The sequence below is a fragment of the Bemisia tabaci genome, chromosome 1 (assembly GCF_918797505.1).
Source record: "Bemisia tabaci chromosome 1, PGI_BMITA_v3".
NCBI lineage: Eukaryota > Metazoa > Arthropoda > Insecta > Hemiptera > Aleyrodidae > Bemisia > Bemisia tabaci.
In genome coordinates, this window is record NC_092793.1 from 73704428 (window position 1) to 73731040 (window position 26613).

At 35.4% G+C, this 26613-nt stretch overlaps 2 protein-coding genes across 3 annotated transcripts; one reads left to right on the forward strand and one right to left on the reverse strand.

The window, feature by feature from the left end:
- Window positions 1–2696: 2696 nt before the first annotated feature.
- On the reverse strand, window positions 2697–17448 carry LOC109033120 (ubiquitin-like protein 7). Its single transcript, XM_072306143.1, has 8 exons — window positions 17127–17448; window positions 16422–16523; window positions 15841–15944; window positions 15092–15222; window positions 13970–14120; window positions 12621–12714; window positions 11851–11963; window positions 2697–3859 (listed from the first exon to the last, which is right to left on the reverse strand). Exons 1-8 carry the CDS (start codon window positions 17275–17277, stop codon window positions 3710–3712), a joined length of 996 nt encoding a protein of 331 aa, XP_072162244.1. The 5' UTR covers window positions 17278–17448; the 3' UTR covers window positions 2697–3709.
- Window positions 17449–17579: 131 nt separating this feature from the next.
- AsnS (asparagine synthetase) lies at window positions 17580–26320 on the forward strand. Of its 2 annotated transcripts, none has more exons than XM_019045559.2 (11): window positions 17580–17782; window positions 18988–19123; window positions 19703–19828; window positions 20362–20599; window positions 21391–21567; window positions 22124–22302; window positions 22458–22635; window positions 22963–23170; window positions 23735–23908; window positions 24475–24618; window positions 25760–26320. In XM_019045559.2, exons 2-11 carry the CDS (start codon window positions 18998–19000, stop codon window positions 25887–25889), a joined length of 1680 nt encoding a protein of 559 aa, XP_018901104.2. In that variant the 5' UTR covers window positions 17580–17782; window positions 18988–18997; the 3' UTR covers window positions 25890–26320. The 2 variants fall into 2 exon arrangements, with proteins under 2 accessions (XP_018901104.2, XP_072162243.1); XM_072306142.1 differs by having other exon boundaries at window positions 17584–17786.
- Window positions 26321–26613: the final 293 nt, after the last annotated feature.

Here is a 26613-nt window from a genome sequence, read left to right on the forward strand (position 1 = left end):
CCTGGAAAGTGGTAGGTGAATCAGAAAGATTTTATACATAGACGGTACTTAAGAAATTTCTGCAATCGTAGAACAACCCAAAAAGCTGTTAATTGCTTTTCAATGCCTTCATTTGAACAGATAATGTTTTTAGAATGTTCATACCTCAGTGGATGAAAAAATTCACATTCATTTTAAAGTAGAAACCTATGGGGTGACTGATTTAAAAGGAATTAAGATTGTCAAAAGAATTCTAAATTTTCACTCTGACTTTACTTTGCAAGGAGGAAACTGAGTGATATTTGTCTTGTTGTTGTTTTTTTGTTTAAATTTTGAAGAGATAGCTCTATAAGTTGTGTAAAATTTAAAGGATTGAAAATTTAGGGTGTCCTTTCATTGACTTCAAATGTCGTGGCAGTAAGTTTGTGAAAAAGAACACACTTCCTACCACATTTGATTTCAATATAAGGACACCTTGAACTTTTACTTTTCTTGACTTTCGCAATTTTCTTGAATCATCCAAAAGCATATGCTAAAAATTTCATTAAACATGAAATTGTTAATACATTGTGTTATTATGTTTCATACAATAAGAAAGTTAGGGTAGGGATGTTTTAAAATGGCAATGGTAAAATGTGTCTCTACTTTCATTATTATTCTTATTTCTTTATCTCAAGAGCTTATCATGATGTTTAGATTCCACAATCCACAACAAATGAATTTGAGCATCTCTAAAATGCGACTAAAGGTATACAATCTTGATAATTGTATTTTCTGTCAGTGCTAAATGGAAGACGGCTGATCTACTATTATACTCTGAAAAGGCAATACTTTATTTTGGTTGGACTCCATTTTGGTTTAACTGGCTCCAGAGGATATTACTTTGAGCTTGCAATTCACGCCCATTCTTCTTCAAAATAGCTTGATAATAAACCCTTATTATGAGCATTGGCAGCATTTTCACTGCTTTTCTTTATGTATATTTTTCTGTTCCAGATGAAGGAGTGCTCTAGATGAAGAATATTGTGATATTTTTCCAGCAGTTATGAATTTTTGACTTCTATAAAATTATCCACCATGTACAGTATTAAAATATAATTGCCATCCAATACGATATCTCAGTTTTTGCTGTTGTGCAGTTCATCAAGAATGCAACAAATAATTGTTTGTTTAGCCTCTGAAAATGATCCATGGAAATAAATGTACATGTATTGTAAGTAAACTGTAAGTAGGTATAAAAATTTTTGTCAAGTCGGAAGATCATCAAAACAGTGCTGCCATTCAGGGACTAATCGCTAGGGATTCTAAAAAAAAGAAAAAGAAAAAAAAAACCTTGTGAGAAAAACGTTAAGATCTTGTTTCAAACACTCATAACTGGAGGAGCAATTTTTGGTTACACATAATAGACCTTGAATTATAACCTGTTAGAATTGATTGCAAAGAAAACTTAATTTTATTGTTCTCAGGTAAAATTTAAGCCAAATCTCTGTGTGTCAGCGTAAAAGATAATTGCGTAAAAATACTTTTTACCCCGATGAACTGTTTGACATATATGTATAATAAGGTTCAAGGCACTGTGTTCAAAATGAAAGATACGACTGTAAACTTTGTTGCATCTACAGTTAAAAGACAAATTTCAAAAACGAACAAAAAACTGGACAAATTTGCATTTTTTTTTATGAATAATCAAAAAACAATGTCCTGCCCTGTATATTCTAAGAAACCAAAGTTTTTATGAAGTCCAAACTTCTGAATAGAAATGAAATTCATTATTTCATTCAGTTTATTGAAACAAAGGTGGTAAGAACTTTCTATCACCTGTGCCAAAATGATTTCATAAAGTTCTGCGCATTTTGATCTACAATTTTCACTGAATTAATCATATCAGCTTCAATTTCAAGAAGTATAGGGACATTTTAAAATCTACTATTTTAAAGAGCAAAGCTTAGTGCCCATACAGCCTATTTCTCAAGTTCCTCAAAGACTAAAATAATGTAATTTTTTCTTTTCTTTTCTCATATTTTGTAAATATTGTTCATTATTGTATTTCTTATGCCCTTAACTTTCTGATTGTGAAAAAATATTGCAAATGTAAACTAGTGTAATATTTAACCTCATCTTGTAAATTAAACATTCAGAGATCAACTAACATAAGAACTAGAGCTGTGATATAACCAGTAAATTAATTCATGTTAAGTCTGAAAAACATGCAGCGGAAGTTTTTTTCAGCTTGCATTTTTAATCTTCCGAATGGGCTAAATATTTTAAGAATTTTATTAAACGTCATGTTGTTGGAATGACTCATCTTTTCATTTGCTGGTGAGTGCAGATGTCTAATTTAAAACTTGTCCTATTGTGATCATGTATTAACCAGAATGCAAGACATCTGTTCAGAGTACGTTCAAATCTCTGTTTTAGGGCTCCAAAAATAATTCATACCTCAGGATTTATTTTTTAACTTCTTAATGGACCTATGTAAATATCCCTGTTAAATGCTGTATAGTATGATAGGTGATGAGAAAATAAGTCAAATGAAAATAAAAACGAAAACTTCAATAAAACCCACACGTCTTTTGCCTTTCACCTCTTTACCTTTTTAACGTACTTCCCTATAAGTATTAGGTGCACAGGTGCATAAAATGAATATCAGGTGTCCCAAATTGACTAGAGGAAAATTTAGGGATGTAATTTAGGGATTTTTGTAAAAAGACGCATAATAAGTTTAAATGAGATTGTATTTACTGATTTTGTTTTTCACATTCTGAGGTTGATCGTTCCCCCTGAAGTAAAAACAGAAAAAGACAAAAACTGGAACCCTCATTGAGGGTTAGATATTTGAAGCCGGGCTTAGAGACATCAATAGACTTTAGATCAATACGGTTTTTCTCTAGTTTTACTAACAAATAGCTCTGTAAAAGGAAATTTCACTCTAACCCTAGAAAAATATATAAATAAAAAACCTGAAATGGAGTTTTCAGTGATTTCAGTTTTGCAGTCCTAAGTGTATGCTTGTTGCTTAAATAGGCATTCTTTCTTATAAAAGTGTGTACATTCCTAATTAGCACACCTTACCAATAGCAGCACATCAGTTCAGATAGGATTTTTTTCAAGGACTCTACGTGGGTTGGTCTCTTAAGTGAGGGTATACCTCTTTGTGTAAGAAGTTGAAAAGTAAAGCATGAGAAAATGCTTTTTTGATCAGATGTTAGAAGCGAAAGGTCTACACTTAAGATCAAATGCTGTTTACCCCTCTGTGATGTTATGACAAGAACGTGCCTTTGTACTATTGGTATGGATTTTTTATTGAAAAATCCATTACAAAATCAGGAGGTAAGATAAATTTAAAACTTTGGATTATTTTAATAATTTATCTATTAAATCTGAAAGTTTGGGGTTGCTCAACTCATGCAATTTGGAACTGATTGTTTCAATCACGGTACATAAAAAGTTGCAAGCTCACCATAACATTGAAAATCGGGGAACAGCACCTGCTCTTTAACTTTCACAGCTGTTTTTTGCACACCAAAAAAGCATTTTCCTCGTCACATTTCTCTGAAGGAGACATACAACATTATGAAATCTAATCTAAAGTCCATTCAATTCCAATCCAAGCAACATCTAAATATTTCTGTACGGACTTAGTTTTTTAATCTTTAGCCGCAGATGAATTTCAGACCGATGATGACTAGAAAAAATTAAAAACAAACTGATTTGTAGTCTTGTTCCATTTTCACGAATTGTTGGATAATGCACCACTCAAAACAAGCTCAACAGCAGCATGCACGTCTCCACTTGTCATTTGAAGGGCTTGCGAATTGATTGCACTATCAGTGAACCCAAGTTCGACCATTTGCTGCTGCTGGGCCTCGTATGTAGAACCCTACAACAAGAGAGAAAAATCAGAAGGTAAAACAAACAGTAAAAAATTATGATGCGGAAGAGGTCATGATGTAAACGAGATATGATAGATGCTCTGCAGCCCGTGACAAGATATACAATAAAAAACAATTTAAAAAGCGGGTAACAAGGCTAAAATTTTACACACACAAAACCAAAATGTTTCCGCTGAAAATTCAGCCATGCTCAGTTGGATAAATAAAAATAAAAATAGTTAAAAATCTAAAATAATACCTGGCTATACCTTTCAATTGAGAATGTTATTGTCATGATGTAAATCCCAAATTTTGACCAACAAAAGCATAAAAGTAGGATTCCAAAATAATGTAATTCCAAATAATAAGTGATGGGCGCAAATTTTTAAGTACATATTTCTGATTCAGAAGTTTTAAGATTGTTCTAATGTCACTCAGTTTTCAAAAGGGCTCATTTCTGTCTGCGTCAGAGTTTTGCTCTCAACAAAAAATCCATTTTGATAAGTTGACTGCCACGGTTCATTCAATTGGCATTAATGTATCCAGCAACCGACCCTCGCACGATCAATTTTGCTGTGTCAACTAGGCCCTGAGAAATGCCCTATTTCTCAGCATTTTGGTGATGCAGTACTATATTTCTCAGAATTTTGGTGATGCAGTATTACTAAATGCCTGACAGAACGCACTACCGTCATTTTTCTAGGAGAATGTTTTTAAAAACAAGTAGCAAAAGCTACCTGCTGAGGGGGCGCCGCCCCCCCAGACCCCCCCTTTCAAATTATATATGTGAGACTTTGAGTATCATAGAAGTCGTGCGGCGACATGCCGAATGAAATGCCACAATTAAAATTATTGGATCAGATGATGAGCTGATAAAAGCCTTACCTAGTAATTTGGGAACATTTCTGACACAGTTTGGTTGCTTTAACTATCACTTTGATTTGCGAAATACAAATCGTTTTCACTTCGTATGTAGTTAAATTTGATTTTGACTGACTTAGTTTCTGATGGATTCAAACTCATAATATACATTTAGGTTCCAGGGAAAGAAAAATGCAGATGAGCTACACTTCACATGAATATAGATTGATTAAAAATAAATAATCCGAAGAAGTGATGGAATAAATGATAATTGTTTACTAAAGTAAATACTATACCTAGGATTCATAGGAATTTTAAATAAAATCCCACCCATCACTAAAATAACCCATAATGTATATCGACGGTGAAACTACCAAACCACGTATCTCGGTTTGCGGCGTCGCAGACTTCCTGTCATACTTTATTTTTTAAATGAAAAACTACTTAACATCCAGTCTTGAAAATTTCTGTGATTTTTCCTCTTTGTGCGGAGAAAATTCCGTGAAAATTTCAAGGAATGATATGGATTTGGTCTACTTCAAAAAAATAAAATGTGAGCGTAGATTTTTAAACACCGCAAACGAGATACGTGGTTTGGTAGTTTCACCGTCGATATACTCGTGGTGCCTGCTCTCGGCTCGATTTCGCCGAATGGAATTCTTTATCATCGCGGTTGTCCTTGTTGCGTGCAGGAGGAAATGAAGGCGCGCTCGCAGTAGCAAGAAGCAGACGCGCCAGGTTGCTTGCGACGCGTGAATGTAGCTTAACCTCCACAGATTAACAAACCGTCGAGCAGCCACGCGAAAAGTCCTATACCTACATAGAGAAAAAAGGAGGTATTTGCATCTTGAGGTTTGTTTACCCTGTGACGTATACTGGGGCCCACGAACGATGATCCCTGAGCCGCGGGTATTTCTTGCAAACACTGGCAACAGCGACACCCCGGCCCGAACCGAGTCTCGAGTTCGGGGACAATGCCGAGCCGAGCCACAATCGAACCCTAATTACTTACGCGTAATTTACAATTTCACCCTCCCGCTAGAAAAAACCAAAATTTGTTGAAAGTTGTGTAACATTTTTTTAGCAAGTGTTTCGTTACTCTCCTTTAAAACACGAGTAAAAAGAGGCCTCGTTTATAAAAATCGGTCAAATAGCAGCAAAGTTACAGTTCGAGATACGATGTTATAAATAAAAATTGGACTTCGCTTCAAAAAGGAAGAAGAAGGAAAAAATAAAAATTGTATATAACAATTATATATGATTTAGCTCAGAATTTTACGAGCAATCCAACCATGTAATGGACGAAGAGATTGGGGCAAAATTACAAGAAATTGATCTTTTACGAAAGGGGATCCTATGAAGAATTTTGACCTGAAGATAGGGGTAGAATAGCAGCAGTTCGCATACAATAGCTTTTCGCGTTCACAATACCCGGTCTCGTCGATGTGCGTGCTCGACCCTGCAGCGTTGTCATTTACATGGTCCATGCGTTTATTCGCCCGATTTTTCAGGGATCATCGTTCGTGGGCCCTAGTATAGGTCTGTACAACCTGGCCAGCGAAATCCGAAATTCGAACTATGAAAAATTGACCATAATTTCCGATTTTCCGAGGTGTAAAATACACAACTCAGCAGAAGAAAGAAAGAAAAATCGATTCGATATTTCTGGAGATAAATGTATCAATACGGACGATATATAAACGTTGAAATATCGATACAATATTTTGGTCTAAAATATCGATAGTCTGGTGGCGCGGAGCGTCTTCGAGGGGTTGGGCCGCGTAGTGGCCAGTCGCTAGACGATAGAATAATCGCACCCGAAGCCCGAACCCAAATTGAGCCTCGTTCGAGCGGGTCTCAAAGCGGGGCCCGAGGCTGCAATCGCGGCCTCACAGCGGCCACCGACCCTCGGAAAAGTCGTAAAAACGAATGACTCAAGTTCACACGTGCAGGGCTCGGGGCATTGCAGCCAAATTGGTCTGTTTGTTATTCAGGGATAGTGTCCTAGCATAAGTTTATTTAAAAAACAATTAAATAAGAGGAAGGATTTCAACCCTGAAAAATGTCCTCTCTCGACCGGGACCACGACAGCCTGTGACCCTCGGATATTCGTCAGTTTTGGTGAGCAAAGTTACTGAGATGGACCATTTTTTTTAGGGAGCGAACAAATCAAAATTTTGAGCCTTAAGTTGGTCGCAACCATATCCGGAAGTCGTTACAGTGACATTTTTGTGCAATATGCTTCTGTGGAAAGTGCAATACTTAATGAATACTTTTGACAAATCGTGTTTTATCCGGTTTGCGCTTCAAACGTGATTTATTTGTGGAGTGTCATACGTTCCTTTTTGAATTGAAAAACTCGTCAGATGCATTGGGTAATAGAGTAAGGCATCTCTCATTTCTTAACGCAGGGGGCGGCAAATTTTGCATTTTTTTAAAATGTAGGTTTAAAAAAAATCGGATTCAGAAAAAAAAAATTACAAACGAGAAAGCGTCTTTCGGTGACAGCACCTTTAATTACTTAGTCGAGTTAAGAGAGAAACCAAACACGCAATTTGGCATGGAGCGGTGCAGCAGTGATGATGAGGACTTGAGATAAAAAGGAGAAGCCCTCAGCGCGGCGCACGGTGAATCGAGTCAATGAGAGAGGTCGGAAAAAATTTGGGAACTTAAAACGCTCATAACTCCGTTTATACAAGAACCTAATGTTCTGCAATCTGTTCCACTGGTTTTCTCGTGATATTTTCTTCCAGTATCACCCCTTGAACTTTAAAATGTGACGAAATAAACATCAACATTTGCAGTTTTTGTCAAAAATTTCATGTCCAACCCCTCTAATTGACTCAATCCACTGTGCGGCGGTCGGCGTGAAACGCATAACGCCTACAAGACTGTACGAATACTTCACGCATTGTGCCAAACACAGTGCGGTCAGCGCGGCGCGCCGGCGGAAGTTAAAATTATTAAACCACATTTATGTTTGTTCTTGCATAATTTTTACCTTCATTTCTTACAAATGGAAGGCCTCGTTCACACTTATGTAGATAGGTTTACGGAACTTAACTTTCACGCAAAGTTCCGTGCGAACTTTTGCTAGTAGTGAGGGGCATAGTGTCCTTTCTTTTAATTTTTCTTGTTTTGCCGGTTGAAAATGCGGGTGTGATCCCTGCGAAACGTCCCGGGTTTCTTATTATATTTTATGTGTTTCTTTTTATTATTTGCGTCCTTAGTCCCGTTTTAAGTTGTTTCTCTGTTACTGTTTCGGGCCGATTAAGTTGTTTTTTATTGATGTTTCGAAACGAATGAGAAGGGGGCGGCAAAATACAGGTGGCCCATAGGCAGCAAGTAGGTAAATCCGGCCCATGGGCGGCAAGTAGGTAAATCCGGTCCTGTTTTTATAATGAATTTTGAGTCAAATTTACGTGAGAAATTGATTTACCAAGATTATTTTTCTTAATTAAAATTAACTTTCTTTTCAATACAGTTTTTACGTAAATACATTTGTTCGTAATTTCCAATACTTTTTACGAAATTTTTATGTTAATTTATTGTTATGTAAATTTGACTTCCTTTTCCGACTTTTTTCTTTTTTCGCGTTTTTCTGTGACTTTTAACAATTTTAGACTTTCTTTCCTTACTCTAGTAAGGATCTAGTCGTCAGAATCTATCCTGAACGACAACTTACATTCATGGAAAATAAAGCTTTAAATGTTCCTGACCATTTTTTACCATCCAAACTCACTAGAACACATTGTACAGGTATATGAAAAATTTGAAGAGCATCGCTGTCAAAAGCTAAGTTCTCCTTCAATTTAGCTCTTTTTGTATGGTCTACAGGTAAGGACAAAACTAACTGTTTTTGCTAAACGCGTACTGTTTTTTATTCATAAAATTTGAAAGTCTCAATGAAAGCAAAGCTATGTCCAATCACAGCTAGGTATTTTTATTTTGAGACTGCACATCCCAACTTCTCCCACTTTTTCAGCCGAATTATTTTTTTTTTTTGGGCTAGATTTTGGTTGGTGCAGTAATGCTGATGGTTATTTTTACGAGGGCTGTCCCAAAAGAAACCGGACTTTTGTCATAGAAGGCGAACCGAGCGTCGTAATGAAGTTTTCTTGGGCTTGTTTGAAAGCTGATAAGCTATACTGAAGATGCTTGTTTTTACAGAATGCAAACATTGGTCTTGGTAAGGAAACTACACGCTTTGGAATAAAGGAAAGTCAAACTCGAGTTGCGATTTTTGTCTTTATTTCAAGAAAAATTTAGATACAACTTTAAAAAAAACCCAGGTTTTAAGTTAAAAACTTCGTTGCAATCTTATTCAAATGCTTAAAAATAAGGAAATCAACATTTTAAGCAGCTTACCAAGTCATCACCTATCCCCTTCAAAATACTCGCCAGCTTTGTCGATGCATTTTTGCCACCGTTTCTTCAATTGGGAGAAACACTGTTGGAAATCCTCAGGTTTGAATGATTGCAATTCCTTCAAGGTGTTCTCTTGAATTTCCGGAATGGTTTGAAAACGTCGACCTTTCAAGGTAGATTTAAGTCGTGAAGAAAAAATCACACGGAGCCAGGTCAGGTGAATAGAGGGGATGAGGGAGGACACTCATGGCATTCTTTGCACAAAATTCGCGAATTTGGAGGGATGCTTGGGCAGGTGCATTATCGTGATGCAGAAACCAGGAATTCTCTCTCCAAAGCTCGGGCCTTTTTCTGCGGACATTTTCGCGTAATCGTCTCAGAACACCATTGTAATATTCTCGGTTGACAGTTTCACCTTGAAGGAATTGCGATCATTCAAACCTGCGGATTTTCAACAGTGTTTTTCCCGATTGAAGAAACGGTGGCAAAAATGCATCGACAAAGCTGGCGAATATTTTGAAGGGGATAGGTGATGACTTGGTAAGCTGCTTAAAATGTTGATTTCCTTATTTTTAAGCATTTGAATAAGAGAGCAACGAAGTTTTTAACTTAAAACCTGGTTTTTTTTTTAAGTTGTATCTAAATTTTTCTTGAAATAAAGACAAAAATCCAAACTCGAGTTTGACTTTCCTTTATTCCAAAGCGTGTAGTTTCCTTACCAAGACCAATGTTTGCATTCTGTAAAAACAAGCATCTTTAGTAGCTTATCAGCTTTCAAACAAGCCCAAGAAAACTTCATTACGACGCTGTTCGCCTTCTATGACAAAAGTCCGGTTTCTTTTGGGACAGCCCTCGTAGAAGACTATGATGGTGAAACCTAAATTTTCCAATGATATTTTATCAGCATAGTAAACTCAACCACGACTTCAATCATAAATAATTCCATTTAGCGAAATCAAGCTGAAAGGCACAAGTAAGGGTTCATGAAAGTTGAAGTCATAGCTCAACATTATAGGGTAGGTTCAAGTAACTTTTAACGTGTTTTAGACTTTTTTTCTTACCGTAGACCCTGAAAAACCACTTAAATTCAAGGAAAATAAAGCCTTATATGTTCATACCCATTTTTAAATGTCAGAACTCACTAGACCACATTATATTCATGATAAATTTGAAGAATATCGCTGTGAAAAGTTGAGTTTTCCGTAAATTTAGCACTTTCCATATGGTCTTTAAGGTAATGACAAAAAGTGCTAAATTGAAGGAGAACTCAACTTTTGACAGCGATATTCTTTAAATTCATCATGAATATAATGTGGTCTAGTGAGTTCCGACAGTTAAAAAATGGTTATGAACATTGAAAACTTTTGGTTCGATGAATTGAAGTTGTCCCTTAGGGTCCATTAGCGCTAAGGAAAAAAATTCTAAATTAACTTGTTTGAACCAACCCTATAATATTCTCCCACAGGATTCACTTTCAGACAGTAATAATTAATCAACATAAACATCAACCATTACTGATAAATCATCAAAGATCCTATTGGGCGAAATTCAGCCAAAAAGCACCAGTTTGGAGTCTTGACATTTTGGCCACCATTGGTTGCTTATTTACGCTATTAAACTGTGACTCGATGATAAAGAATACCATAGGGCGACATTCCGCCGAAAGGCACCTGTGTGGGTTCTTTACATTATGGTCACAGTTGATTGCTAAACGCTACCAAACCATGGCTAAATGATCAGAAATTCCATTTGGCGACACATGTTAACACTCTTTGAACATCTGAGGTATGAGTTCTGGAAATTTTGGCTATACTTGGTTGCTAAACGCTACTTAACAGTAAATGTTCAACAGTGACTTGATGATAAAGAATGCCATAGGGCGACATTCCGCCGAAAGGCACCTGTGTGGGTTCTTTACATTATGGTCACAGTTGATTGCTAAACGCTACCAAACCATGGCTTAATGATCAGAAATTCCATTTGGCATAATGGAGATGTTGCATGTGTGAGGAATTTGCGATTTGGCTGTTGAATTTTGTGTAAAAAGTCACGAGAAACACGATGGTGCTACTGGTTTTCTCTGAAATCATCTCCCAAGCTCAAAAAAAGCACTCAAGTTAAGGCCAAAATGGAGGGAATATACTACCCTACCCTGAGAGTCAAAGCCTAGATCAAGACCTATTCTCCATGCAAAGATAGGGAGCTAATACTTTGACAGGGCTACCAATTTATCTGGGGACTCCAAAACTGAATACAGGGCAACCCTGCTAATGTATTTGCTCCCTATCTTTGCATGGAGAGTTTGTCTTCATGTAGACGTGGACTCTCAGGGTAGGGTGGGATATCCCCTCCATTTTGGCCTCAACTTGAGAGGTTTTTTTGAGCATGGAAGATGATTTCAGAGAAAACTAGTGGCACCATTGTGTTCCTCGCGAACTTTTATACAAGAATCAACAGTCAAATTGCAAACTCCTCGCACATGTAACATCTCCATTGGGCCAAAATGCACCGATATCAATACCTCATATATTACTTGGTTCCTCGAAAATTCTCCTCTTGGACTTAGCCTAAAAGTGTGGACACTTTTTAGCCTCCGGCGAAACCTTGAGTCTATACGGCTTCGCCGCACGACTAAAAATTAGGCAAAAACTGATACAGTTAGGCTTTTTCTGTTTGAATTCGTCCAGTTTGCAGAAACCTCCATCATCAGATAAGTTGTTCCCAATTCTGATTATTTGATAGTTTGCTTATTGATTGCACTTGAACATACCTGGGCAATGGTGGTATCAGACGAAAAAGGGTTAATTGCTTGTTGAACTGCCTCTGTCACCATAGCAGATGTTATTTCACCAGAATTCCGTCTCGAAGTAGAGGCTCCATCAACTATAATTTACAACAGAATGTACAAAAAGAATGTAAGAAATTATTGAAAAAAAAAGGAAAGAATGAGAGACAATGCAAATATTGATGACTGGAGTGAAAGGCCACATATCTCTGTTCGCAACATTGTAGACTTCCGATCGTACTTTATTTTTCCTACGAGAACTAGTCGATGTAATTTCTTGAAAACTTCTTTGATTTTTCTTCTACGTCAGTAGAATATTCTGGATGAATTTCAAGCCATAAAGTTGAATTGATTCACTTTGAAAAAATAAACTAGGAGTGGAAATTTTGAAACACTGCGATGAAGATATGTGGTGTTGCCATCGATATGTAAGAGGCTAAGTACAAGTATTCATGGTTACTTGAGGGGGGAAGGGGGTAGAAGGTCTGAGCTATCCTTGCCGGGTCTCACAAGATGAAGAGGAAGAGACTGGAAGGGGACTGGTGATTTTATCACTTAATGAGGGAAGAGTTGTCAAAACTAGTACTTTTTTTGTAATGGAGACCTTGTCCGATAAGAGACAGCTTTTATACCCAAAAAGAGTGGAGCTTAGTGCGTATTTTCTTCTTGCATTATTATTACTATTATTTGTATTTATTTCTAAAATAACTCTAAAGAATTACACTTAGCTGCTAACAATTGATAAGCAAACTTACCTGAGCCTGAAGCTGCAGCAAGTGCAGCGGCAAGTTGAGCAGTGGTAATATTTGGCCGAGAGGAACTGCTGGGCGTTACAAAAGAATCTGATGACTGGAAAAAATGCAAGAAGAATGAATTATATAGTTATAATACTTGAAAATAATGCCAGCGCAATCGTATGAATCGTAAAAAGAATAAAGAAAAGAATGTGCACTACTACATCACAGCAGGGGGAAAAAAAACCTCGACCCATTCTCCTCCCGGTTAATTTTGTTCTCCTTTTCTCGGTTTCACCATGTATTTAACTTGGCCGAAATCAGTTACTATTGTTGCCTCTAAAAAGTATCACTTAAGCATTGAGTATTAGTGAGAAGTAGGTAAGCCTCTTAAAAATTGACATTGAAATTTTTCAGTAGCCAATGTTAATACTTCACTATGTTAGAAATAAAAAACATAACAGTCATTAAAAGGCTTTTATTTTGGCTACCTAATTACTCCTATCAAAACCAACAAAAGTACAAGGTCAGTCAAAAGTAGGAGGGAATTGATGCCAGGTTACGATTAAAGATAAAAAAAACCCAATTATCAAACTGGAGTTAAAAGACTGCAGTGCAAAAGGTTGGTGATACTTGTCATATGAATCCAAAGGTAATGTCCTCTGAAATAAAACACAAACTCTAACCGCAATGACAAAGACATTATTCTATGCCATGATGAGTGGGATTCGTTAAATCAAGGGTATGGGTTGAAAAAAATGATCATTGATTTTGAGAAGAGTTTTGATTTTTTGGAATGTTTTTATCTAAAGTATATAAATACATTAAGATGGGAAACTACATAAAATAAAAAAGATATGTGCCACTCATTGATGTAGGTAGAAAATTTATTCTTTAAAGAAGATTACATTTTTTACTGACAAAAGTGTTACTATGAATACTTAAAAGAAAACTTAAAGTATTTTAGGGTTACATGGGGGAATTTCGAGCTCAGATGAGCTTTTTTCCTCCGTAATGAGAATTTCATTGTATAGGTACTGATTTTATTGCACATGACAAAATCACCAACTCGGCCTAAGAAAAAGTGCGCTTTCAAGATCTTAAAATGTTTTTCTTTTTTCCCAATTACATTACAATGATATTAACACTTCTTTTTTATGGAAATTTTAAAATCCCCATTATAAAAATTGTTGTGATATTTAAAGGTTTGCGACCACATAAATTTGATTGAACGAAACTCGTCAGTGCTATAGATGAATGACTTGAACCCCCAAGTGATTCAACTTCAATGTCTTTTTTGATTCCCAAATTACATCTAGCGAACCTTCATGGAACCATTTCAAGAAATCTGTGAAATTTTCATGACTAACCTGTGAGGAGTCCATTTCTTCATCGTCGCTAAGATTGTTGAGCTGCTGTGTGGAAGAATTGAGATCAAAGTAATCATAGACCTGTCTGGTATCAGTCAAGGCCACAATATAGCCGGCAGCTTCAACCAAAGCAGGATGTTTCTTTATGACTCTGTAAAATTAAACAAGTACAGACATTCGTTCCAGTGAATGACAGAATCAATAAAATACTTGCATCAAAAGTATCACATGAAGGAGAGGCTATGTCTTAAGTGTGACTCAAGTTAGGACAAACATTTTCAAATGCACCTTGAAACTTCATTGACTTGAAATTTCTTTGAAACTGTTTTAAGTGTTAGGATTTCAATACACATGAATAACGTTCAAAAGATTTCAAGTTAAGGTGATATCAGGGTGCACCATGAAATTATGGAAAAATTTGGTCTTTACATTCCTCATATTTTCTGTATTTTATCTGGCAAAAAGTATGATAAAATATTCAAGAAAATACAAAAAGCAATATAATAAAGTTCTCCAAGAAGAGACAAAGCGCAGAGATATTTGAACAGAATGGAGAGTTCTTGAAAAAAACATAGAAAACCTGGGAAAGTTAGAGACTTTCATCCAACGCTAGAAAGTCAGGAAATTTTGCTGAGGAACCTTCAAGTTTTTTTCCTTTTGTCAAAACATTACTCTGTTTAAAGTTTAAAAGACTTTGTGCTTCAAATTTTTTGCAAAAAGAATTTTTATTACAAATCATGCCACAAAGGATTCTTTTTTTTGTTTTCTTCTTTTTTTTTTGGATAAGTCAGAATTTAGTTCGGAAACCCTAAAAATTTAAGAAAAGTCTGGGAATTTTGAAATCCAAGAAAACCTCTAACCCTGTTCAATGAAAGCACATATCAGTAAAGGAAAATATGTACAGCAGACACTTCATTCTGAATCAAAGCGTAAAAAGTTAGTCCATCTCTAAATTAGCACAGTTTGATTGTACACTTTTTATATCTTGTGTGATTCATAAAGGACGTGGAGAGAAAAAAAGAAATAAAAAAGAAGAAAATGGCAAGTTTTCTCTTGTGAAAAAACGGAAAACTTTAGCTTATTTTAAATTATATTACAAGAAGGAAGTATTTAGAGAATTACTTTTTAACTGTTTGCACATCTCCTAGTTTTGCCAACAGCTCTGGATCCTGCAGGAAAGTGAGGGCAATTGGATCTCTTCGAAGGCTTGGAGTTAGTGAGGTGATGTTATCAAGAACCAATGAGCGCATTTTCTGAAAGAAATAATGAGTCAATTTAGATGGAAAATATTATCATAAGGAATTTAAAGAAAAGAAAAAGAATTATAAACTATTATACAGAGGAAGAATAGTACGTAAATATTTAATGTTGAATAATCTGTTATTAACTAGATGAGAGAATAACAAAGGTAATGTGTATGTAAGTCCCTGGGTATGTAAGAATTCAACACAGAACATGAATAAAATTTGAGTATGCACTGCAGATATTATTCTTGATGCTGAATTTGATGCTGTACATGTTCATTCACCATTGTCACATGCCCATATTAATGTGAGGATTATAAAATTGTGCCAATATGAAATGCACGAAACCAACAAGTAATCCTACCTAATAATAATTTAAAAAAAAGGTTTTTAAGAAAGAAAAAATCAAATTTATCTGTGAGAATTGAATCAATGGTTTCTTAGATTTGAAGAATTTCGAAAAGTGTGTACCACTCTACTTCTACAAAGTTTCAAGTTTCATTTTTAATGATAACAGACATTTGATACTTAGGTATAGGAGGTAAGAATGTTGAGCTGTTGTGATGATTTATGCAGCATCATTCAGAGAAAAAATATATGATAAAGGATTAGAGAAAAACAAGTTACCTGCATTTCACTTTTGGAGTTCGGATTTAAAGTCAGTGTTATGAATTCAACAACAATGGATACAGCTTCCTTTTCACTCATATTTTCATTGTTGACCGGGACATCTGCAAAAAGAATATGCGATTGATTGCTTACAAAAATCCTTGATAAAACATACCAGAGTAAAGTCATTTTTTTCCTGAGAATGTTCAATACAGGGCAAGTTTTGGTCCAATGAGCTTAGCTGTAATTTACTCATGAAAAACATTGAACGAAAAAAGAAAAAAGGAATGAAGAAAAAAAAAAAAAAACAAAGTGCGTTTCCTAAAAACTGATCAGCTGATTGGCTTAGATCCTGCTTATTGCAGAGAAGGGCACTAGTTATTATCACTTCATTGGACCACAAAAAAATTAATAAAAGTATACAAATCCTTGCTATTTCATTAATCATGTTTCTGACAGACAGTATTGTCATTAATACACTGTAAATAGCCGCTAACCCTTCTCGGCCGTTGAAACCCTACTGCCAGGAGTTCTTGTGTCAACAGTCTCCTCTCGTATGTACATCTTGACCAAACAAAATGAGTTCAATAGATACATACCTTTTTCTCTCTTTTTCAAAACATGAACCATTTGTCCTGCTTTAACGCCACAGCTAGATAATGAGGAATTTGCCTTTAAAATATTTCCACAATGCACCAATTCTAGAACAAAAGAGATAAGATTACATCATTTTAGACACATGAAAATGATCATTCAACTCACCAAGGACAGTCACAAATCTAAATATATTGAGCAAAAACTTCTTTATCTTTCGACAGGAATTCATCATAAAAGCGGAGTTATGTGCCTTATTTAATTATGATATTAATTAAAAACAAGGACTCCTTCCAATTTTAACATTCCATTTTACGTCAAAGCCGGAAATAAATTAATTATTCGCTCAACATAATTCTTTATTACACGGCAGAAAAAGGCTTATCCGTACAAAAATGAGAAATGATGAGACTGAGGTTTCAAAATTTAAATAAAACCTGATATAGATGGAAAGGTCATTTTTGCAAAGCTGCAGAATCTCCTCTATTTCATTGGTCTCGGGTTAAGTACCTCCAAGATTTAGCAGCCACTGAACTTTCTAACGTGTATGCATGCAATTATCTTCAGTTAAACAGAACCAATCTATAGGTGGCGCAAGATTTTATGCAAGCGGAATCTAAAATTTAATCGTAATTGAGTCTACATCGATGCTGAACAAAGAGACTTTAATGCTTCATATTGGTTGACATTAAGAGGGAGAAAAACCTTACCGATATCCGTAACTTCCAAGTTTACCGCCGGCATTTTAGAGAGGATGCTTTTCAGTTCTTCAGCGGTTGTTTTATCTAAATCAATATCATCAATCTTTTCTTGGACAAAATTGTTCAGGCTTAGCCTGACACCGAACAAGAGTGGAGCCATAAGCGAAAGAGAGAGATCTTAGCGACAGATGTTACCTACGCACACAGCAGGCTACAATTTAGTTACAAGCAAAAAAAAATTGCAATCTTACTTAAAAGGCACATAAAAAATGAAAATAAAATACTTTTAGTTGGACACAAAGACTTGAATGAGAGAAAAGAGACTTAGCATGACCAGGGAGTTCTGATAAGAAACATGGCAGAGTCAGCAGAGTCAACAACAAAGAAACAAATAAACAATGAAACATAACCTCTAAAAGTGACTCAGCTCTCAGCTCCTTATCGAATCATTCGAATCGAGCGTTATCAGTGCAGTGCGTTCACTCGATCCGGGCATTTTTTGCTCGGCAAAATCTTGATTTCCCTTACTCTGCAATTATTTTTCTCCAACTCAGACTGTGCATACATACACATCATACTAAAACCAAATTTATAAAATCAGTGTGATTCTCTTTAAATCCTACTTACTGGAAGTCGGCGTGACTCTGGTGCTCCTCAGCGACCACGTGGGTAGTCTTTCTTCATCTTTTCCGCAATTTTTTGTAATAAATACGTAACGATATCCATACCAGCATTCGTGGCATAATAGCAGTTTACTATTATGCTCATTTTACCTGTTTTTGTATCAATCATTATGTCGTATGTCTATTTCTGCACATATTTCCTTTGTTCAGAGGTATGCTTCATTGTGTTTGATACTTGATAGAGATTGATAGAGGGCCCTAAGCGAAAATTGATGCTATTCGTCAAGTAAAAAGTATTTGATGTTGGTTCTCTTTTATCGCAGAAGTAGGCAGTAGATGTACAACTAGCATTTTTGTCCGGAGATGAAATAGAGAGCTCCGAACATTTATCCACCGATCTTGGATAAACCTCACTAAAGTCCTTCATGCCTTACTATCATGCATCCTCCATCATTGTTCTAGGAATTGAGATTGAGATTTTATCAAATGATGCTTAGGGATTATTTTTTCTGGTCGGTTGGAACTCTGTCTTCTTGGCTGTCACTAATCCTCAGTCCGAGGCAAACCTCCCTTAAGGTGATTCGTGAAGCTCAAAAGAAGTGGTCAAACTGGCATGCGATATATCGCGTCTTTTAGGTCAAAAATCTCGGCAGATTTTGAATTTTCAGTAAAGAAAAGGACGATAGCCCCTGCGCATGAGCCTAAAGAATCATTCTAAACCTTAAAATCGGCAAAATTCAGAGAAATGAAAGCAGGATAGTGTTTGGAAAAAAACCTCGCATTCGATTCAGCTATCGATGTCGGTATCGAATGCGAGGTTTTTTTCCAAACACTATCCTGTTTCCATTTCTCTGAATTTTGCCGATTTTTGGGTTTAGAATGATTCTTCAGGCTCATGCGCAGGGGCTATCGTCCTTTTTTTTGCTGAAAATTCAAAATCTGCCAAGATTTTTTACCTAAAAGATGCGATATATCGCATGCCAGTTCGACCACGTCACTTGAGCTTGACGAATCACCTTAATGGGCTCAATGATGTGAGCATACTCAACATCACAAGCAAAATTGGAGGATTGGCAGGTTGTAAAGTCTGTAACTTGAGCCTCAATGAGGCCCAGCCCATTGAGTAGCTACCTTTTTATCTGTAAATATCTGGCTAAGGGTATTTTCAGTAAATAAAAATTCAATGCATATATTTCTGCTCTCTTGTAGTTTGTCTCTGATTTCAATTAAGTGTTTACTTTTTCCAGTGTTTTTAATATGTGTGGAATTTGGGCACTTTTTGGCTTGGAGGCCACCACTTTGTCACGATGTGAGCACTCCTTCACTGCAATTCATCACAGAGGACCTGACGCATGGAGGATTGAGTTTGATGCTAAAATCAAGGTAGCTACTTTTCAATCTCCCCGTGATCAAAATTCACCTCTTACTGTCTATTAATGTGTTTAAAATATTATTTATAAGTATATTATCATTATTCAAGTATTAGTCTTTAACTTAAACTTATGCCTTATCCTAGTAGCATTACTTACGTGTCGCAAAGAAAGTTAAAAAACTCGCAAATTTAAAAGAGAAAACTTATAAAAATACAGTTCAAACATTCAAATTAGAAGAAGCTTCTTTTCCTTTTTATGTACCTATAAATGTCACTTTCCTCTATTACAATTTTTGATCACTTTATTTTAGTAAATTCTAACGAAAATTTTACACGCCTAACATTTTAGTTCTTGTGTTGCATATTTTGCAGTCGATATTGTGCTAAGCATCTATATGATTAAGTAATTTTATTATTTAACATTTCAATGCTCAAGTTTCAGTATAATATCTATTGAGGAAGAGGTGAAATAGAGTAAGAATGTTGAAACTTCTTTTTTTTACCACATCCGTAGTTATTTCATATTCAAAGATAACCAGATAGTTGACCTCATCCACACCGCTCTCATTTACTCATGTTGTTTGTTCTAGAATGTGTGTGTGGGTTTTCATAGATTATCAATTGTTGATTGCCTGTATGGAATGCAGCCAATGAAATTGCACAAATATCCTTTGGTAACACTCCTTTGCAATGGCGAATTATACAACTGCAAACGAGTAAGTACTAATGCAAAATCAGTTAGTAGTGGATCAAGGAGTCTTAAATGAAATCTTGTTTAACGCTTTAGGGGCCGTTAAAGTATCACGCAAAAAATTTAGGCCCAGTGTTTGACCCTCTGATTTTTCGACACATCCTGACACAAATTACTCTCCTGAAACATTGAATTGACAGTTTGCAAAAGGGCACAAGTCCAGGGGAATGTTTGGAAATTACTGCGGGCATTATATTTTTGTACAGATCAGTTACCTAGAAAATTTCAAAAATTTTACTAAAATTGATCTGGTGTATGAGGAAAATTCTTTGTTTTTCCTTAAAAATTTGCTCCATTGCTCACTGCACTAGGATTATCCATCAGTAGGCATTTTGGAATGTTGCATTGGACTGAATGCCCTTTTGTTAAAAATCAATACAGATTGCCCCAGTGGAATGAGGTCCTTACTTCGATGGAAATTCACAAATTTAAAGTATTTAAGTCAGTTTTTAAGTTACTATTGTAAGTGCTTTTAACGGCTGGAATTCCTCTTTCTAGTTGGCCAAGCAGTACGGTTTTGAATATGAAACAAAGTGTGATGTGGAATGCATTTCTCAACTCTACGGAAAATCAGGCATTGAATTTGCTTGCCAGAATCTAGACGGAGTGTTTGCTTTTTGTTTAATTGACGCTGAGAAAAAACGAGCATATATTGCGAGAGACCCATTTGGTGTGAGACCCTTGTTCAGAGTTGTCACGGAAGCAGGTGTCCTTGGCATTTGTTCTGAGGCCAAAGGTTTGTGTAATTTTACATCCAAATGAATCTGTACTGGAAGTAGGAAAGCATAAAGATAATAAACTAAGTTCTTGCAAAAAATAGAAATGTTACATCCAGAAGCAAAGTTTAGCTAGTCCAGTAAGTAAGTCAGTTAGTCCAAAAAAAAAAAGAAAAAAAAATACCGTTTTGAAAGTTTCTAAACACGACTTACAACAAAATATCCTATTCCATTAAAGTCAACTCTTAATAACTCAAAATTCAAGAGATTGGAGAAAAATTTGAATTGACATGAGTTTCAAATGAGGAGGGTTGAGCCCAAAAAAAGAAAGATTTTTTTTTACAAATTATGTTCCCCTGTTTACTTAATACAATAGATAAAAAAAGCCCTGGCGGCTGCCATGGTGTGTTTCCAGTGTGCAGGAAAAGCTGTTTTTGGTTGATTTTGAGCCACTTTGGCATCTTCTTCATGTTGACCTGCCAGAATTTGTGAATTATAGATAGTCTTGTTATAAAATTTCGAATTACCGAAATAATTTGTTTTCATTGGGGGCTGAAAAATTCAATTCATTGAGGGGGAAAAATGCATGGATTTTATTTTAAAGAATTATCAAGGTTTCTCCGTAAAACCAGCACTTAATTTCTTACTAAAAAGAGTTTACTTTAGACATATCAACCAATTCATTTTTATGTCAAACAGCTTCAGCTTCCTTATGATATGGCTCAGGGTGAAGATTGTGTGATTATACCAATAATAAAAGGTGTATTGTGTTAAAATGATGTAAAATTGAATTGTTTCTTTTCCTTTACAGGCCTTATTACTCTACGTAATGAGCTAGGAAGTCAGAAATTTGTTGTCAAACAGTTCCCTCCTGGTCATGTAGCAGAGTATTCAATCAACTCCAATGGCACTGTGACTCTAGTCAGTGAAAAACCCTTCTACAGGATAGGAAAAGAACCCCTTTTCAAACCTTTTGTTCCCTTTGAAGGTGAGGAATTTTATTAAACTGCTCAGTTGATGAAAGATTACAAAATTCAGTGCTTCTTTTATTCTGTGGCAAAGTGAATGGAGAAGGTACCTATCAATAGTGTAGAGCTTTGAATGCTAGATTTATATGAAATTACTGCTTTTGTGTCTAGCATTGTTCATACAAAACTCTCTGTATAAAACAGATAGAAAGTACCTTTGTTTCAATGTCAAAACGATAGCTTTATAAGAGATAAGATAAGTGCAAATAGTTTTAGGCCCTTCGCAATTTTCAAAGAAGCCTCCAAAATTTTCTGCAATAGGCTGGGTTTTTGCAAGAAGGTCAACACAACACATCAATTATTTTGTCTAATTTTTTACTTGATTGATTTGCAATGTTCACAAAATGTCAAATCATAATGTTAGAAGGTGACAAACATTGCTGCTCAAAAACTTGGCCATATCCACAATCTGTGGACCTGACCGGTTATGTGGTCTGGAACTATTTGCACCTCTTTTTCTTCCTCACAAATTGGTAGTATTTTTAACTTTTAATATAATTTTTTGGTCTGCTACAGATCTGCATCCCAGCAACATCAGTGCGAATATTCAGACTTTGCTCACAGCAGCTGTGGAAAAAAGATTAATGGCAGATAGGCGGATAGGGTGTCTTCTTTCTGGTGGATTAGACTCGAGTCTCATTGCAGCTTTACTTGTAAAACTTACAAAGAAAGCTAACCTACCTTATAAAATTCAAGTAAGTTTTTATCTACAACAACAGTTTCACTGTTTTATGTGTTTTACTGTGAGCGCGCTGACATCCATTATTGGTCCTTAATCCCGTTTTCTGTCGTATGTTTAAAAAAACTAAAGCTGTAATATTGCCAACAATAATTTCCTTTTATTTTTCAGTCATTTGCAATTGGAATGGGAGAGAGTCCCGATCTAATAGCTGCACGTCAGGTAGCAAAGCATATTGGCACTGAACATCATGAGATAACATTTGATGAAAAAGATGTATATCGTGTTCTAGACAAGGTACTGTACCACCTGGAAACTGCAGATATTACAACTGTTCGGGCCTCCGTAGGTGAGATATATTTAGTGACATCATTTCTTTTGAAACTTCTATCTTGGTTAGAAGATGCTTTCTATACTTTTTGTTGCATAAATTGTTACATGAAATTGTATGAGGAAACATGTATCACAATTCAATTTGCACCTTATTTAGCGGTCCATCAGAAATAGGCTGCAAATGCTTGTTGCTCATTTGATCAATAAATTAGAATATCATATGCAGTCTTAAGAATGATTCTTGATTAAGTCTTAAAACAATTAAAATTAAAGGAAGTCTCTTCCTGAATTGCAATTTTTAAGTAGCCTTCTGTTTCTTTAAACTTAAAGTATCTTCTTTCAGGCATGTACTTAATAGCGGAATATATCCAAGCAAAAACTGACACAACAGTTTTGTTCAGTGGTGAGGGTGCTGATGAACTTGCCCAAGGTTACATTTATTTCAGAGACGCCCCCAACGCAGAAGACGCTCATTCTGAAAGTCACCGATTGCTTTCAGACATCTTCATGTACGATGGACTCAGAGCAGATAGGACTACCTCTGCACACAGGTTAGAAAATTCTTGTCAGTTTTATTTTTTCCATGTACCGCATTAGAGAACTTTTGATTGACAGAAAATCAAGTATGTAATAGTTTTTTGAAAATTAAACTATCTAGTAAAGGGAGCAGAAAGATAAATCGTAACCATAAAAAATTAGCGCTGGAAATATTTTCACCAAATTTAACCAATTTTAAAATGACAAATCAAAAAGAGTAAGATGGTGGAATTGGAAGAACACACCTTTTGGTATGTGATGTTGTTGTTATTTTTTTTTTTAAATGACCAGTCATTATTGTCACATGAAGATTCAAGCCAATTGTTTTTGGCATTTTAAGAATTTTTTGCTAAAGACTATGTCAAAGTATCAGGTAATCTCTTGAAAAATTAAACACAAGCAAACACATTTAAACACCACAATAAAGATTGCTACGGCATTTCCTGACCTCATGACCAATAAGTCGAATGCATATTGTATCATACTAAGGAATGGATGTAATACCTTTTTGTGTTGTCTAAAATTCCAAAAAGAACCCTTGTATACGAATTTAATTTAAAGCACACGTGTGTTCACAGCTTGGAATTGAGAGTACCTTTTTTGGATCAGCAGTTCACTCACTACTTTCTCAGCCTTCCAAAAGAATCAAGACAGCCGCAGGAAGGCATAGAGAAACACTTGCTACGATCTGCTTTTGATGGGACGGACCTACTTCCAAACAATATTCTGTGGAGACATAAGGAAGCTTTCAGGTATCATTCTCAGAATGAAAATATCTCCTTCTTATAATCAACAAAAGGATGAGCAAGACATTGCTCATTTTGCATTAAAAAAAAGAAAGAAGAAAAGGAAAACCTATCTTTGTCTTTCTGGGCAAATTTTTTGAAGTGCAAAACTAAGAGGAGAATTGAAATATTTTCACAATCATTATACTATATTTTTGCATGCACTTTGCGCAATTTTTTCCCCTTGAAAAATGAGCCTAAAATAATTAGGGGCTTCATACACAGCTACAGGTGATCGCTTTCCAGGAGTAGAAAGGCACACAACCACTAAGTTCCATGTCAGGGGGTGTCATCATATGCTTATCTTGTTCAAATTATATTTAAAACTGAGAAGACTGGCTTAGATTAATGACTGTGTGAAAGGCTTTGAGATTATCTCCATGAAATATTCAAAAAAATTAGAAGATGTAATTTGACGCTCATAATTATCTCCTGTTGTTACCATTATAGATAAATTTTATTCCAGTATCCAGTATTCACAGTAAGCATTAAGATTCATCACTAATTAATGTTTTGTCTGTGAAATTTTCCAGTGATGGAGTGACTTCTGTGAAAAAATCCTTGTTTCAAATAATTCAGGAGTACATTGAGCCGAAACTTCCCAATGAGGCCTTGGATAACGCAGAAAAGCTTTACCCCCACTGCACTCCAAAGACTAAGGAATCTCTTTACTATAGGTAGGTAAAATTAATTTCCTTTGCACATTTGTCTGTAATTCACTCTTTGCCTCTATATCTTGTCTAATACACCGTAAGTCCACTGAGTGTGTATAGATGATGGTTTGTGGAGCCTTGAGAAGAGCTTAAAAGTGCTTGATTTTGAAATTTTTTCTTTAGACTTCGAAAGTGCTCATTTTTTCGGAAGATGGTCAAAAAGCTCTTGAATTTTTCTCCTTACCAGGCATCAGCAGAGAATGCTTGTTGTTGAGAAATTAGGAAGCATTTGATGTTAAATGGATCATTTGATATTCTATTTGCAAAAGAAATTGCAACCTACCTTCAAAATGAATAAAAAATCTCTGACTTGGACTGACAGGGGAGAAGACTGCTCGTTTATGAAAGAATTATGAAAGAATTTGTGAATTTGTGAATTTTTTCAGTGTTCGAAAACTTTGTGAAAAGTGTTAAAAAAAAATGCTTGATTTTTTATTCTTGAGGCTGCACGAACCATATAATAGGGGACGTAATGTTGTATCGTAATCTAACGATTCTAAACATGGGCCCTGAACATGGGTTGAAACAAGAGATATGTTTTCCTGATAACTCAAACCATCATATGTAATGTCATAATCTGACAATTTCGAAGGTCATTTACAGTTCCTGCTCAAAATTTCTACTGAATAGCGGCTTTAACATTACAGTTTTGAGTTTTGAGACAGTGATCCTTTTTTCATGGACGCTCAGATTTGTATTCGAAAATAATTTTGATTTTAGGAAATTGTATCATGCAGAAAGGAAAGTATATGAGGGAAAAAGCCTATCATCGAGATTAAATTCTGTCTGTATGGATGAGATGTTTACATTGCTTCACCTCCATCTGCCCGAGGCAAGCCACCAGTGTATTCAGGGTGTCCAGTGATCTAGGAAAAGTTAAAGAATTTGGAAAATTTGAGGCAAGAAAAAGTTTAAAAATAAGGAAATTGGACGATGAGAAAATTATGGAAACCCTGTGAATCTACATTTTTGATCAGTTGATTACAATTTTGCTTAAAGCTTAAAGCTTTAAAAATATTTCAGTATTTTACTTTGGTTTTAGGCTCAAAAATACTAGTGAAATCTATCACACATTGTTTTATACAATTTTTTTTAATATTTCCAGGCAAAAATTTGAGGAATACTATAAAGGTCAAGCATCGCATTTAATGCCTTACTTCTGGATGCCAAAGTGGATATCAGTGTCAGATCCCTCAGCCAGATTCATTAAGCATTATGCTGCGACAGAAGATTAGCCCTAAGTTTTCTGTTGTTGTTCTACAAAAACAAGCTACCTAGAAGAGTCATCAGATCTCAACTGAATGATATTCTTACCATTATCTCTTCCTGTTTTGGGAAGTAAAAGGACAATACATACTCTGGCCATCTCAGTTTAATATTTAAATTACGCTGAAAGCATTAATTTTAATTTTGGAGAGACAAATTTAATTTTAACTATGTGAGGATAACTTTAGATTGTATATTCAGAAATTTTCTTTTTTGTTTTGTTATTTTAGTTCTAAGCTTGATTAATTTTCACGCTTTTCAAAAAAGCATGACTACCCTGACAACTGAGTCTGTGTCTACGAATGCAGGTGCTAGTTTTACCTTGTGAAGGAATAGTTTAAAGTGTTCCTTATTTACCTCCGTACAAAGTTAAGGTCAATAAATTCAGATCTAGTAAGAACTGTTCTCTCAAATTTTCTTTTTCTATGCCCTTTTTTCTCCAGACTGGAAGGTTGGCCTCAACTATTACCTTGATAATCTATAATAAATCTTGGCAGCTTTTTTTTTTTTTTTTTTTTTTTTTTTTTTTTCTTCTTGATTGGCTAATCTTGTTTGGCGAAGACCAGCAAAAAAATTGAAAAACGTAGCTGTTGTAGATCATCAAAACTACTCTGATTACTGAGTCAAACTTTTGGGATATTTCAAGGTGGGAAAATTTTAAAAGGGATAGAATGTAGAACTTTCAGCACATAC

Coding starts and splice junctions, on each gene's coding strand:
- LOC109033120 (XM_072306143.1), bottom strand. CDS start 17,277: ATGGCTCCACTCTTGTTCGGTGTCAGGCTAAGCCTGAACAATTTTGTC. Junction 15,945..16,421: donor TTTGAAAAAGAGAGAAAAAG/GTATGTATCTAT, acceptor TTCTTTTTGCAG/ATGTCCCGGTCAACAATGAA. Junction 12,715..13,969: donor AAGAAATGGACTCCTCACAG/GTTAGTCATGAA, acceptor CATTTTTTCCAG/TCATCAGATTCTTTTGTAAC.
- AsnS (XM_019045559.2), top strand. CDS start 18,998: ATGTGTGGAATTTGGGCACTTTTTGGCTTGGAGGCCACCACTTTGTCA. Junction 19,829..20,361: donor AATTATACAACTGCAAACGA/GTAAGTACTAAT, acceptor TCCTCTTTCTAG/TTGGCCAAGCAGTACGGTTT. Junction 24,619..25,759: donor AAGGAATCTCTTTACTATAG/GTAGGTAAAATT, acceptor TAATATTTCCAG/GCAAAAATTTGAGGAATACT.